This window comes from Sturnus vulgaris, chromosome 3 (assembly GCF_052056855.1).
Source record: "Sturnus vulgaris isolate bStuVul1 chromosome 3, bStuVul1.hap1, whole genome shotgun sequence".
In the NCBI taxonomy this organism is placed as follows: domain Eukaryota; kingdom Metazoa; phylum Chordata; class Aves; order Passeriformes; family Sturnidae; genus Sturnus; species Sturnus vulgaris.
Window position 1 is genome coordinate 6,384,735 of NC_142245.1, and position 12,227 is coordinate 6,396,961.

Sequence of the window (12,227 nt, forward strand, 5' to 3'; positions counted from 1 at the left end):
GCTCCAGCACTAAAGAGAAAGTGGATTAATCATTGCCCTCTAGGAGTGGGCAGCACACAGAGCCTGTGGCCACAAAGCACTCAGGGATCAGCAGAGGAAATAATCCTGGGGAAATGCAGCATTCCCAGGATTCCCACCAGCTGCTATTTGTCTTGGGTCAGGCACATTCCTGGGAGTGACCCTGCCTTCTCTTGAGTGGGGGAGAAGAACAGGCAAACAGTCTAAAAACGGAGCAACCTGCTGGCCACTGGTTGGGAAAGAGAGGATTCTCCCCCTAAACTGGCTGCCCTTGCTCAGCAGCATTCTTAAAGATCCCTGCTCTTCCCCTTCCCTGCTCCCAGGCTGCTGGGGGACAGGGACAAAGAGCCTTTTGTTCACCCTGATTAAAACAAACCTGGAAATTAATTGGAAGCTGCATGGGAGGAGAAAAAGGCAAAATATGCCACCTGACATGGCTACAACAGGTGGTAACAGGCAATCAGAGTCTTGTTTAACGCTTCAAAATTAGTGACTTAAAATACAATTTCCAGTAGATAAACGGATAAAATAATTTTAATCTCTCTCAACATCTTAATTGTGCTAAAATATCCCTTACAATTCAGATCCTACACAATCTCTTTGGTAAGAATTTAATTTCATTGTTACCATGTCCTTAGAAGAGCCTGAATTGTTCATTCCCCAGGATTGTTTTCCCTCACTTCTCCTAAGAAATCGTAGGCCAGCTCTGAGATGTCAAAGGCTCTGTGGGTGTTCTCTGATGACAGCAGGTACTCCAGTGCACCATCCTTCTCCCGGCTCCTTTTCAGGAAGTCATGGATCACCTTCCAGCGAGACAATTCCACCTCTTCCTCAGCCCATCTGTAGCTGGGGAGGAAGGTGGAACACAGCAGAGGGAATACAGAGTCGTGGTACACCAGGACAAACGCAGACTTCAGGAATTCTTGATCTCTCTGCAGAGAAGAGCGTTTGAAAATACTCCAGTGCAAACACGTGGTGTTTGCCAAGCACTCTTCCAAAGTAATGTGCACGGGAGAAAACCCAAACAGTTCACTCTCAGTTCCCAGGAAAACAACGGGAAGAGATTTGACCTTCCTAAACACACACGTGTTATCTCGGATAAGCCTCCAGCATATCAACAAACCTGCACCCTGAACTCTGCCAGCCTTCCCACAAACTACAGGCACCCAGAGCCTTTTGCTGTGGGGTATTTATATTTCCTCAAAGCAGTACCACATCTTCCCTGTCCCGGAAGCCCAAACTCCTCTCATTTCCCTGCTGGAAAAGAGCACACTCCCTGAGTGGAGTGTGGCTCTGATCCCACTCCTTGGAGCCAGAGGAGATGCTGTCCCTAGGCACTGTTGTCCCCCTCTTTGTGCATGGTGTGACTTGTAAAGATCAGCTTGGAAAACCCAGAGACAAAGGATCAGTCTGGTAAATTCTCAAACACATGGGGAAGATCCCAGCTCCAGGAGAGCATTTCACATCTCAGCCCCACGGAACCACAGAGGGGGGAGCATTCAGCAGGCAGCAATCCTCCCCTGGGAGGGGCACATGCCAGTCAGGTAGAACTGGATGGTTCTGAGATCCCGGGGAGTTGCCAATTCCGTGAGCAGATCTGCTTTCCTTTTGGATGAATGGCCCTGAAGAAGCAGCTCTGACTCAGCGGGTGTTTGTTCTGTGTAAAAACCCAGAGCCATCCTTGTGCATCAGTTCAGGAATGTGCACAGGGAGTGAAACATCCCACTGCTGCTCCCAGGAAATCCAGCTCTGACAGCCAAGGGCTTTCTCATTCAGCTCCCTGCAGCTGCTCTCTGTCTGGGGCACAAGAGGTGGGACAAGGTGTGGGTGAGCCTGGGGACAACCAGGTCAGTTCTCCTGCTGTGTAAGTGCCAAAACATGGGATTAAAACTGTCTGGGGTAGGGAGATCAGAGGAATCTGGGGCCCTTTTCCCAGGCACATTGTGGGAGGACTGAAGCTCAGAGTTTGGAGGAGAGAAGATGATTTTGTAGGTACACACAGCCCCTTTTGTATCCATGGAAAGCTTTTACCAGGTGACTGCTGGAAGCACATCATGACAGGGAACAAGGCTCTGGGTACCAACCTGTAACAGGTTCTCCCCTAACAACACTGAAATAAAAAGTTACAAGTTAGTTTAGTTTTCCTCCTGCTCCTGGTTTACTGTTATAAATCTGGGTGAGAAATGTTAAGAACTGCATTTATGTATCTCTATTTTCTAAATAGATGTACAGTGAGAGGAAAAGCTAAGCAGCAATTTCACTGGCAGGGAGCAACTAGTTGGAATTACCCTGAATATATAGAAAAGAAAAACCTGTCGTTTGTTACCTTCTCAATTCTCTTCAATGTTCTTTCTTTGTCTGCCCAGGCATTCTAAAATGAAATGTAAAATCAGACCAAGGCTGTGGAGAGCTTTGTCCTTTGTTTTGACAAAAGCAAAGCTCAGATTTTGCCTGGAAATCCTGACAAGGTAACATACCCGAAGTGCATCCATCAGGTCTGGCTGGTCCAGGAGTTGAGGGAAAGTTGCTAAAACAGGATTACAGATTAAGTCTGAAACAGAAAACAAACACATTCAAGGCTAAGGAAGAATCAGGATGGTTCTCAAAGTATTGGCACATGCAGGTATTCATGACCTCCTGTCAGATTATTCCAAATGGGAAATGAGCTGTCACAGTTCTCCAGAGCAGGGAAGGTTGGAGAACTCCCTAAAACCTGTTCTGACTGCAGCCAATTCTCAGTGGCTGAGAGACAGTTTAACTAGGAGAGGAGACACACAAACGCCAGTGCTGTGTATTGGGAATGGCAGCAAACATGAGCCCTTCCCCATTTACCTGCCAGGGCTGTTTTCCCTCATTTCTGCACCTGTCTGTTTTATACACAGTTGCAATTGTGCTGCTTGCTTTGGATGTTATGGATGAACACACTCGGGTTCCACCTCAGCCTGGTGCGTGTGGTGTGGCATTTTAGGAGAACAGTGACTTTTCCCAATTTTCCCAATGGAGCACATATCCCACTGCACAGGTGTCCTGGTGCTTTTTTTGGTCCCTTCCATGAGAAATCACTCTGCTCCTGTCATTATTTTAATTGATGAGACTGTGGATAAGATTCCACGTGACAGAGAGCAGGATTTTGGCTGAAGTGTTTCCTTTATTGTGTGATTTCAAATATTGAATGTACGCTAGTTTCTTCACCTTGAAGCTGATGGGAAGTTTGGTAAACATGAAGCATTTATTAATGCCAAAACATTTCGGGGAAGAGAGCCGGACTGATGACTTCTGGGAAGTAGAACAGACATTTTCAGTTGTCTATTCCTAAAGTGATGGTGGATTTTGAAATAATAGAAATCTTCTTTAGTTGCACAGCTACCAGAACAACTTCTGGGATAAAGCCTTTCAATGACTTCAAGTGAAGTCTGAATCCAAAGGGATGCAATTTAATTCCAGGGGAGCTCATCAGCCTGGTCTGCTGTCCTAAATTATGAAGATCAAATCAGGTAAGTGTGGCAGTTCTCACCTATATAAATTCATATGTAGTACAGTTAAGAAATGTAATTTTTCCTTATTTCAAGTTAGTTTTAAAATGGAGAAAGCTATAAACTAGTTCTGCTGAATAATCAGGGCAAGACACTGAGTTCCAAGACCAGAATTCTCCAACTTCTGCCTCTCCCTACTGTCCGTAAGTAAATAATAATTAAAAAATAGAAATAGAGAGGGTAAGAGCCTGAGTGCCAGAAACATCTCTTACCAAAGGGAGATTCTGGAGAGAGTCATTCCCTGGATGAACCTGATCTTCCTGCAGTGCTCACCTGTGCTTTGCATGCTCATCCTGTCCTTCAGGAGGGCATCTCCAAGGATTTGCCGATAAAACACCAGGAGATGGATGTAGCACATGCCCCCAATTAACGTTTCAGGGAGAAAACTGTTGGCAAAGTAAGCGACAGCAGTTGAGATGTTTACTGCAAACACTGCAGGTTTCTCTAGGCTATCTGGAATATTTTTTCATTTCATGGAAGCACAAGGACTCACTTCAGGATGTCTTTTGAGTGCACACTTGGTGACTTCACTTTCACCAGAAGCACAGGCTGTTTCCTGAGGCTCATGAACTGCTGGAAAACCCCAGAGCCTGCTGCAGGAATAAACAGCCCAGATTCAAATGGGCAGTTTGAAACAACAGCAATAACTCTATTACAAAAATGGGCATTTCAGTGGGTTGAGAACTCTTTGGAGTTTAGTTAGCCTGGTACCACCCAGCTCCCCACAGCCAAGGCAAAAGCAAACCCAAACCAGGCTGAAGGAGATGCAGCATTAATCACATTATTATGTTCATATTATATTGAAAAGAAACCACACCTCTCCTTGATATTGATGGGTCAACCTCAACACCTCTCTCATAGGGAGTTCCACCACTCAGGACCAGCTCATACATCCTGTCAATAAAGACAAATTTGAAGCCTGTATGATATTGGGAATACAACAAGTTTGGGAATTTAATGATATTGAGAGGTCAATTATTTTAAAAGCCATTAACAACACATTGTTTCTTTTCCACAACCCAAATATTTTTCTTGTATGGAATTCAGCACTTGTTTCCCTAAAATGGTTTTGAGGAATTATCACTTCAACAATTTAAATCTTCCATATTTAAAATTTGTTATAGAATAATGTAACCTCAGTTCTGCCAAGAGTAAGTCACTGCTGAAATAAGCATGAAGTTTAATCTGTAATACCAGATTAAATTAATCTACAAGATTTCATTAATCTACTATTAATGAAATAGTAGAACAATATTTTAAAAATGAGACTTAGAGATTTAGAGATTTCTAGAACAGTAGAGGTGTCCTGTGGGTATTTTTTTTGTGCTGTAACCCAGCTAAATTCAGAATACATATACACAATATATATATATGTCCACCAATATTTGGTAAAAAACAAGTCTTGAAAGTCTGAGCTACAATGAATTATTTCTGTCAATAAACAGAAAGTTTTCCTACATTTAATACAATAAAAGTAGATACACTTTATTATTCTTTCAGATGACTGGACCCACTAATCATAAATCAGCTGCAAATGTAATTCACACTCCAAAAGCAGTGAGATTCATTCACAACAACTCCTACCTGACTCAAGGTCTTGGGAACCAGTCTCTCAATTTTCACATGGGAAAGGGATAATGCAGCAAGGAAAAGCCAGAATCATAAAGGACTGGTCTGCATGTCCCTTGCCCCAGCAGTGTGTAAGTGTGAAAGGTGAGCTTTACTCTTAGTCTAAAACAAATCTGAAATGTCCAAAATCTATGTGGAAATACAGGGAGAGCAGGAAAAGGCAGCAAACTCACTTGGAAGGAACAGGAATCCCACTGGAAGTAAAAAGCTTCAGAAAGGCCCAGCCACAGCTGAGCTCTCCTCTTTCACCTGTTGACTAGGAAAAAAAGAGAAATGTAAATTATTTGATCAGCTGACCCAGAATGAGTGACTCAACCACAATTAATAACAGTAACCACATCAAAACTGTTGTGCTTATGCCCCTTTTCCTTTCACCTTTGGGTGTTTAAAAATCACAGTCTGACTTCTCTGAGGGTAGTTTTTCTGGATTTACCATATATTGTCTTACTACCTGTTGTGCTTTCCAGCAGCATATCTCAGATGGACAGGCTCTATCTGTGCAAACTGGAGCTGGAAACCACTGTCCATGCTGCTGAAACAGTTAAAACTTTAGTTTTCAAACAGTACAGGACATCGGCCTGAAATAAACCACAGAGATGGAAAACTGCAGGAGTGAAGGGAGAACTAATCCATTGTGATCCCATGGCATGGGATCTTTGGCACAAGTTACTTCAGTGTTGGCACAGGGACACTCATGTCCATGAGTCAGAGGGGCTTGTCTTCTCTAATCAGGGATATTCTCCCATCAGAGAATCCCAGAATGGTTTGGTTGGAAGAGATTTTAAGGATCATCTCATTCCACTCCTGCCACGGGCAGGGACACCTTGCACTATCTCAGGTTGCTCCAAGCCCTGTCCAACCTGGCCTTGGACACTTCCAGGGATCCAGGGACAGCCACACCTTCCCTGGGCACCCTGTGCCAGAGCCTGTCCACCTTCCCAGGGAGGAATTCCTTCTCAATATCCCATCTGTCCCTGCCCTCTGGCAGTGGGAAGTCATTCCCTCTTGTCCTATCACTACATGACCTTGTGAAAAGTCTCACTCCATCTTTCCTGTAGGTTCCTTCCAGGTAATCCTATTCTCTAATCCTGTTCCCTAATGAGGGATATTCTCTAGTCCTAGTCTCTAACCGGTTCCCTTTATAAACCCGCACTTGGAGCAATTTCCACTGCATGTCCCCACACTCACATTGCACTTGTAGGTGATGCCAAGCTCAAACAATATTCCAATGTCTGAAGACAGGGAGTTGGACCTGACAAAAGTGTCACCATCAAGCAAGCTGGGTAAGATGCCCATCACCTGATACAGAGAGAGAGAGGGGGAAAAGGAAGTTAATGTACCGATGAAAAATAACAAATTTTGATTTTTAAATGCCATCAAGCACATCCCTTACTCAAGACAAGGTCTCAGACCCAATCCCACTGCATATAAAAATGAGGAGAGAGCCAATTCCAGTTAAAACCTTGTTCCCCTTATTATCTTTGCGTGGAGCACAGCTGTGCCAACGAGGAACACTTTAGTGACACTGAAGGAAGAAGCTGTAAACAGCCAGTGGCTGTGTCACCTACCCTTGGAGAAAAGGTCCAAGTTTGAGGATTTTTAGGCAGCCACGTAGCTCTCACTGTGTGGATGTTACTCAGCACCTAAAGTGGGGGGAAAAAAGCTAAGGCAAGTTTTTCTGGAAAGCCCTGCTGTTTTCAGAAAATGCAAGGTTATCCCAGATGGATCTAACACTGGACACAACAAAAACAACTGCGGGAAAACTGCTGGATCATCAGGGTTATGTTTTTATAAAAAGCTGCTCTGCACACTCACAGAGGATCAAGGAATCTGACCCAGGCCCATCCCAGGAGACCAGCCCTGGAAATACTCATCACCAGGAACACAAAGGAGGCACAATGGCAGGTGGGGGACCAGAAATTAGGGACTCAGAGAAATGGAGCTGCCGCCCCAGCCCCTCCCAGGGCCACCCAGCACAGCCCTGAGCCCCAGGGGCTGGGTGTGACTGTCACCCCGAGCCAGGAGCAGCTCCTTGGCTCACCTCACACTGCTTAGGGGCATCTTGGGGCTGCACCTGATTTACCACGAGGGGGAGAAACCAAAGGCAGGAAAAGGGAGGGATCAAGTGCTCTGTGGAGTACCGAGGGTGGGAAGCAGGGCTGAGTGTGCTTGCCTGGCCATGCCCGATGGCCATCAATGCAGTCTGGCCTGTTTTATCATTCAATTCTACTCTTCTGGGCCAGTGGGCTCAAACCAGACTCCTGTAAGCATAAATGAAGCAGCTTGGGAGGCAGGTTGTGTGTGTGTCTGAGAGAGACAGCTGGAGGAGCTGTCAGAAGCAGAATCTGAAGGATCCTGGAAATTCCAAACCTCGTCCAGTCCTTTTTTTTGGGAAGCAGGCACCAGGCTCCTTACCCGGCTGCCGTCGAAGAGGCAGAGCCGGACGTGCCGGCTGAGGACCTGCACGCCGGTTCCAGGGAAAGGGATCATCTTGCAGCTGCATAAAGTGACAATCAGGGACACTCTGGTGGGTCTAGGATGGATCTGAAATACAGCAGAAGGAGGGTTAAACCTCCAGGGCCCCTCTGCACCTGGTCTCATTTTGTGTTTATGGATTGATTCTCCCAGGCACAAACACAGCGCCGTGGTAGCAGCAGGATTTCTTCACAAGCCTTTAGCTCTGCCCCAAGGATGTTTCAGTGGGACAGGCAGAAGGTCCCAGCAGAAGAAATATTCCAGAAATGGTGCAAATTAAGACATAATCATCAGCCAGAAGGAAAGAAGGCTAATTAGGTTTGTGTCCTGCTTAGCAGCAATACTCACAGTATTTCTCTCAGAGTTCCACACCAAGTCTTTAAAAGCCAGCTGGGATGGAGTAAGCTCAGGTTGCAAATAGGAACTTGCTCTAAACTCTTCACCTACAACAAGAGTAAACTTAAAAACTCTTCACTTTTCAAGTGATCTTTATTGTGCCAAATAGGACAACACCCAAAATTCATGCCCAGTTGAATATTTGACTACACAAAACTATGGAATTATCTGCCATGAACACTGTTTATTATTTGTGAGTGTTCTGAGGTATTTCATCTCAGAAGCACAATAACTTAATTTTAAAAATAGATTAAACAGTTTTAAACAGAAAGACGAACAAACCATGAGATATTTTAATATAAAAGTCAACAGGAACAAGCTTCCAAAGAGGAAACTCTTTAAAATCATTAGGAAATTTGTCAGGATTTCACATTGATAATTAAAATTTAAGGGAAAGAAAATCTTTTACACATTATTTGATGGTCAAAATAGCCAGTTAGCCAATTAATTAAAATTAAGGAATAGGGATTGGGGTCCAATAGGCTGGTGGCCAGGGTGAGAAGGCTACCAGGTGAAATCCTTACCTTCCTGCAAGAGCTGGAAAAGCATGGATGGGCGGAATCCTGCAGGAACTGCCCCTGTGGTGGTCAGCACCTCCACAGTGTCATTCTAGTAAAAACAAAGAAAAAAAAAAGGATGGTGCTGTTCCTGCTATTTAACAGCAAATTTCACCCTAATTTACAGCTCTGTTTAGAGACAGAAACTTGGGATATCAGTCACCTCCTCTGAAGCACTTCTGGGATATTTCTTGCTACCAAAAACTCCCAAAACAGAGATGTTGATTAAGAACAGCGGTCTGTGATATGAGATACAGTGTTTGGGAAAAGATACAGCTTGTCCACAAAATAAAGAAGATTATGGCAGGTGAAGCTGCAGTGTAAGAGGGGCACCCACCTCTGCAATGGCTCGGACAGCACTCCAGTGGGAATCTGTTCTGGAAGAAAATACAGGGATTTCCAGTAAATCCTCACCTGAATAAAAATTTAACTTCTAAATATTGCTCTGTTTGCAAATGGCAGCAGTTTCATAACCATATCTGAGACGTTCCATTTACCTTTTTTTAATTTCAGTTCCGTCTGCTGTTTCATCCACCACTTCTATGTGTTCTTCTGACTCCTCTTGGCTTTCTTCCTCTTCCTTAGGAACCTGGGATTCACATTTAAAATGGCAAAGGGCTTGATTTCTTCCCGGTTCTGTTCTTAAAAATGCCTTCTCCAACCACAGCCCATGTTAATGTAAATTTAGAATAAATTAAGTAAGTTAAGAAAAGGAGATTTTTCTCTCTGTGATGCAGAAAATGGTCCCACATATACATGGACTCCCATATCAGATAAATTAAAACCCCAAATTAATTCACAACAGCTTGGATTCTTTAGAGTTGGCCTTTAGTGACAAAGATTCTGACTTTTATATTCAAGAAACTTCCCTGCCACAACTTCACAAGACACAGAAATGCTGCTTTCGATGGATATCTCCATCCCCATGGATAAAAACATGTAGTTATTTCCAAATAAAGGGCTTTATTTCCAAACAACACACTGCATTGGGACCCATTTTGTGCAGATATATGATCATTAATCTGTATAAAAGAGCAGAGGTGAGATTAGGACAGCACACCAACCGCAAGGTAGGTCCTGGGAACGAGGCCTCTCTCCCCCTTGGAATTTTCAGCTACCCACCAGCCATCTGCCTTCTTGTCATGTATGAGCAGGATTTCACCTTTCTTTGGCATTGGAGGAAGAGACAGAGACAAAAAACCCAAATGTTTAAATGAAAAAGGATCCAACTCCAGTTTCTCCCCAAATCCCACAACTGGCTGAATCCCAAAAGCATAGGATTTCCTTATATTTACTGCTTAACTCAAAGGGATCTGCAGCACAAACCCTTTACAGAGAGATATTTACCACAAATGTCAGATCCCCTTCCTGCTGGGCATCAAAGTTTCCAACAGCAACACATTCTCTAACATTTGGATCATCCAACAACTTCTCCTCATCATCATCATCTTCTTCAGTGTCTTCCTCCTCACTTTCTTCATCTTCACTTTCCTCCTCTTCTTCATTTCCTTCTTCTGCATGAGGACCTTTCTGGTGTGCCTTATCCCTACCCAAAACAAACCAAACTATTTTTTAGTATAATTTCCACCATTATTATTCAGATACAGCATTTTCATTCCTGTGTTTTGCTCTCTGTCCTAAAGAAACTCCTCCAAATCTTATACTCTAGCCATTATCCAGCACCCTGAGAAAATCCCAGCAAGTCATCAATGACTTCTCTCCTGAGCACTTCTTTTTTTTATCCTTCTGTTATTTTCCAGCTAATTAAGGGGGTGAGATAATGATTTTTCAAAGTCAGTTCCAGCCATCCTTTAAAAAAACAGGTTGCATTTTGTATGTTTAAGCTACTCACCCTGCAGAATTTTTTGTCACATTATCCTGATCCAGGACAAGAAGGAGTTTCTGCAGCTGCTGGGAGAGTTTTAGCAGCAGCTTTTCTTCCTCTTCCTTCCTCTGGCTGTAATTCCCCACCGGCGCCGGCTCATCAGCCTGACAGAGACCCAACAAATGCCCCAAAGAATCAGAATTCCCCAATAAATTGCTCAAAGAATCAAAGTTCCTCTATAAATTAAGTTTTCCAGACATGCCTTACAAGCTTTTCCCTTCTTGGGGCTGCTATCACTCCCTCTTTAGTGACAATTTTCTTACCCTTTCACTCTGCCAAGGTGAAATTCTATGTTAAGTTTTCACCTGGGACTTGGACAAAATAAAGCATTAAAGTGAGCTTTTACATTATATAAATGGATATTAAAAAAATATAAATTAGAGAGATAACAAGCGGGGATTGTGCAGTGCGGGGTATTGCTCTTGTCCTGAGGCATCTAAAATGGAACATTGATTTTCTTTAACCACTTCCCACGGTGAATTTTGGAGAAAACCACAAATTAATCTCCATACTTACCTTTTTCAAAGCATGGAGAGCATTTGTATTCTCCTCCACCAATTTCTTCAGCTGTGTACACCTGCATTGGAAGCAAGACAGGCAAGCGATATTTTCTTAAAATTCTGACCCAAACCACACCTGCTGACTGAAAGGTATCATTTTATGTGCTGTGTATCCCTTCAGGCTGAGAATTCCAAGTCCAAACAGCAGCATTTGACAGAATCCCAGAAGAGCTGGGATTGGAATGGACGTCTGGAACTCATCCAGTCCAACCCCACTGCTCAGGCAGGATCACCCAGAGCAGGAGACACAGGAATGCATCCAGGTGGGTTTGGGATGTTTCCAGAGAGGGAGATCTCCCTTCACACTCTTCCCTGGGCAGCTCTTCCAGCTCTCTCCCACCCTCATGTTGCAGTGGATCTTGTGTTTTAATTTATTAATTTACGGCCATTGTTCCTCATCCCGTTGCTGGGTACCACCAGAAAGAGCCTGGCACCATCCCCTTGGCACCTGCCTTGGAGATATTTATATGGATTGGTAAAATCTTCCCTTCTCCAGACTGTTCTCAGCCCCAGAGGGCTGGGAAAGAGCCAGCCTGGAAAAGAGGAGAGAGAAGGGGCTGGGAGGAGGGTGTACAATTAGGAGAGGAAAGGCACAGAGGGAACGAACCCTACTGAGGGTACAAGAAGAGGAGGGTGAGGGCAGGGCCCGGGCGATGGGATCGAGGGATGGGGTCGGGATCCCTCTCACCTCAGCCAAAGCTCCTCCCGCTGCCCAGGGGTCGCAGCCGCGCTCTCCGCCCGCAGCGCCTCCACCTGCAACAGGGCACGGGTGGTCAGGGGCTGGGGGAGCGAGAAAACCCCGGTACCGGCCCTCGTACATCCCCGGTAGGACCCCGGTACCGGCCCTGGTGCATCCCCGGTTCGGCCCCGGTACCGGCCCCGCTACCTGCCCCTGCAGTTCCCGGCTCCGGCGCTGCACCCTCTGCAGCGGCCCCCGCGCCCGCCGCTCCGACATGGTCACCGGGCAACGGGACAGCCCCGGCGCCGCCGGATGACGGGCCCGGGGCGGAGCCCGAGCGCTCCGTGCTCCCCTGCCGGCCCCGGCAGCGCGGAGCTCCCAAACCTCCCCGAAACCGAACAGCCCCGGCGGCACCGAGCTCCGTGATGGAATCACCACTGGATACCCTCCGGTCTGATGGCAGGATCGCTAAGTTTGGGAAAGAGCGCCAAGAGC

At 45.3% G+C, this 12,227-nt stretch overlaps 1 protein-coding gene and 1 long non-coding RNA gene across 5 annotated transcripts; one reads left to right on the plus strand and one right to left on the minus strand.

Annotated features, from left to right (window-relative positions):
- Window positions 1–534: 534 nt before the first annotated feature.
- On the minus strand, window positions 535–12,034 carry NPHP1 (nephrocystin 1). 3 transcript variants are annotated; one of them, XM_088160798.1, is made up of 20 exons: window positions 11,940–12,034; window positions 11,742–11,806; window positions 11,010–11,070; window positions 10,461–10,597; window positions 9,956–10,154; window positions 9,673–9,774; window positions 9,106–9,197; window positions 8,946–8,985; window positions 8,576–8,660; window positions 8,004–8,098; window positions 7,596–7,724; window positions 6,749–6,823; window positions 6,369–6,479; window positions 5,354–5,436; window positions 4,369–4,445; window positions 4,045–4,141; window positions 3,825–3,937; window positions 2,496–2,569; window positions 2,345–2,389; window positions 535–950 (listed from the first exon to the last, which is right to left on the minus strand). In XM_088160798.1, the coding sequence occupies exons 1-20, from the start codon at window positions 12,006–12,008 to the stop codon at window positions 672–674; spliced, it is 2,028 nt and encodes a 675-aa protein (XP_088016924.1). In that variant the 5' UTR covers window positions 12,009–12,034; the 3' UTR covers window positions 535–671. The 3 variants fall into 3 exon arrangements, with proteins under 3 accessions (XP_088016924.1, XP_014750501.2, XP_088016925.1); XM_014895015.2 differs by having other exon boundaries at window positions 4,045–4,144; XM_088160799.1 differs by having other exon boundaries at window positions 726–864; window positions 4,045–4,144.
- LOC148224159 (uncharacterized) lies at window positions 946–11,421 on the plus strand. 2 transcript variants are annotated; one of them, XR_015802095.1, is made up of 3 exons: window positions 946–3,512; window positions 5,052–5,264; window positions 11,175–11,421. It is a non-coding gene; the product is annotated as an uncharacterized LOC148224159 (long non-coding RNA). The 2 variants fall into 2 exon arrangements; XR_015802096.1 differs by lacking the exon at window positions 11,175–11,421 and adding an exon at window positions 8,736–9,676.
- Window positions 12,035–12,227: the final 193 nt, after the last annotated feature.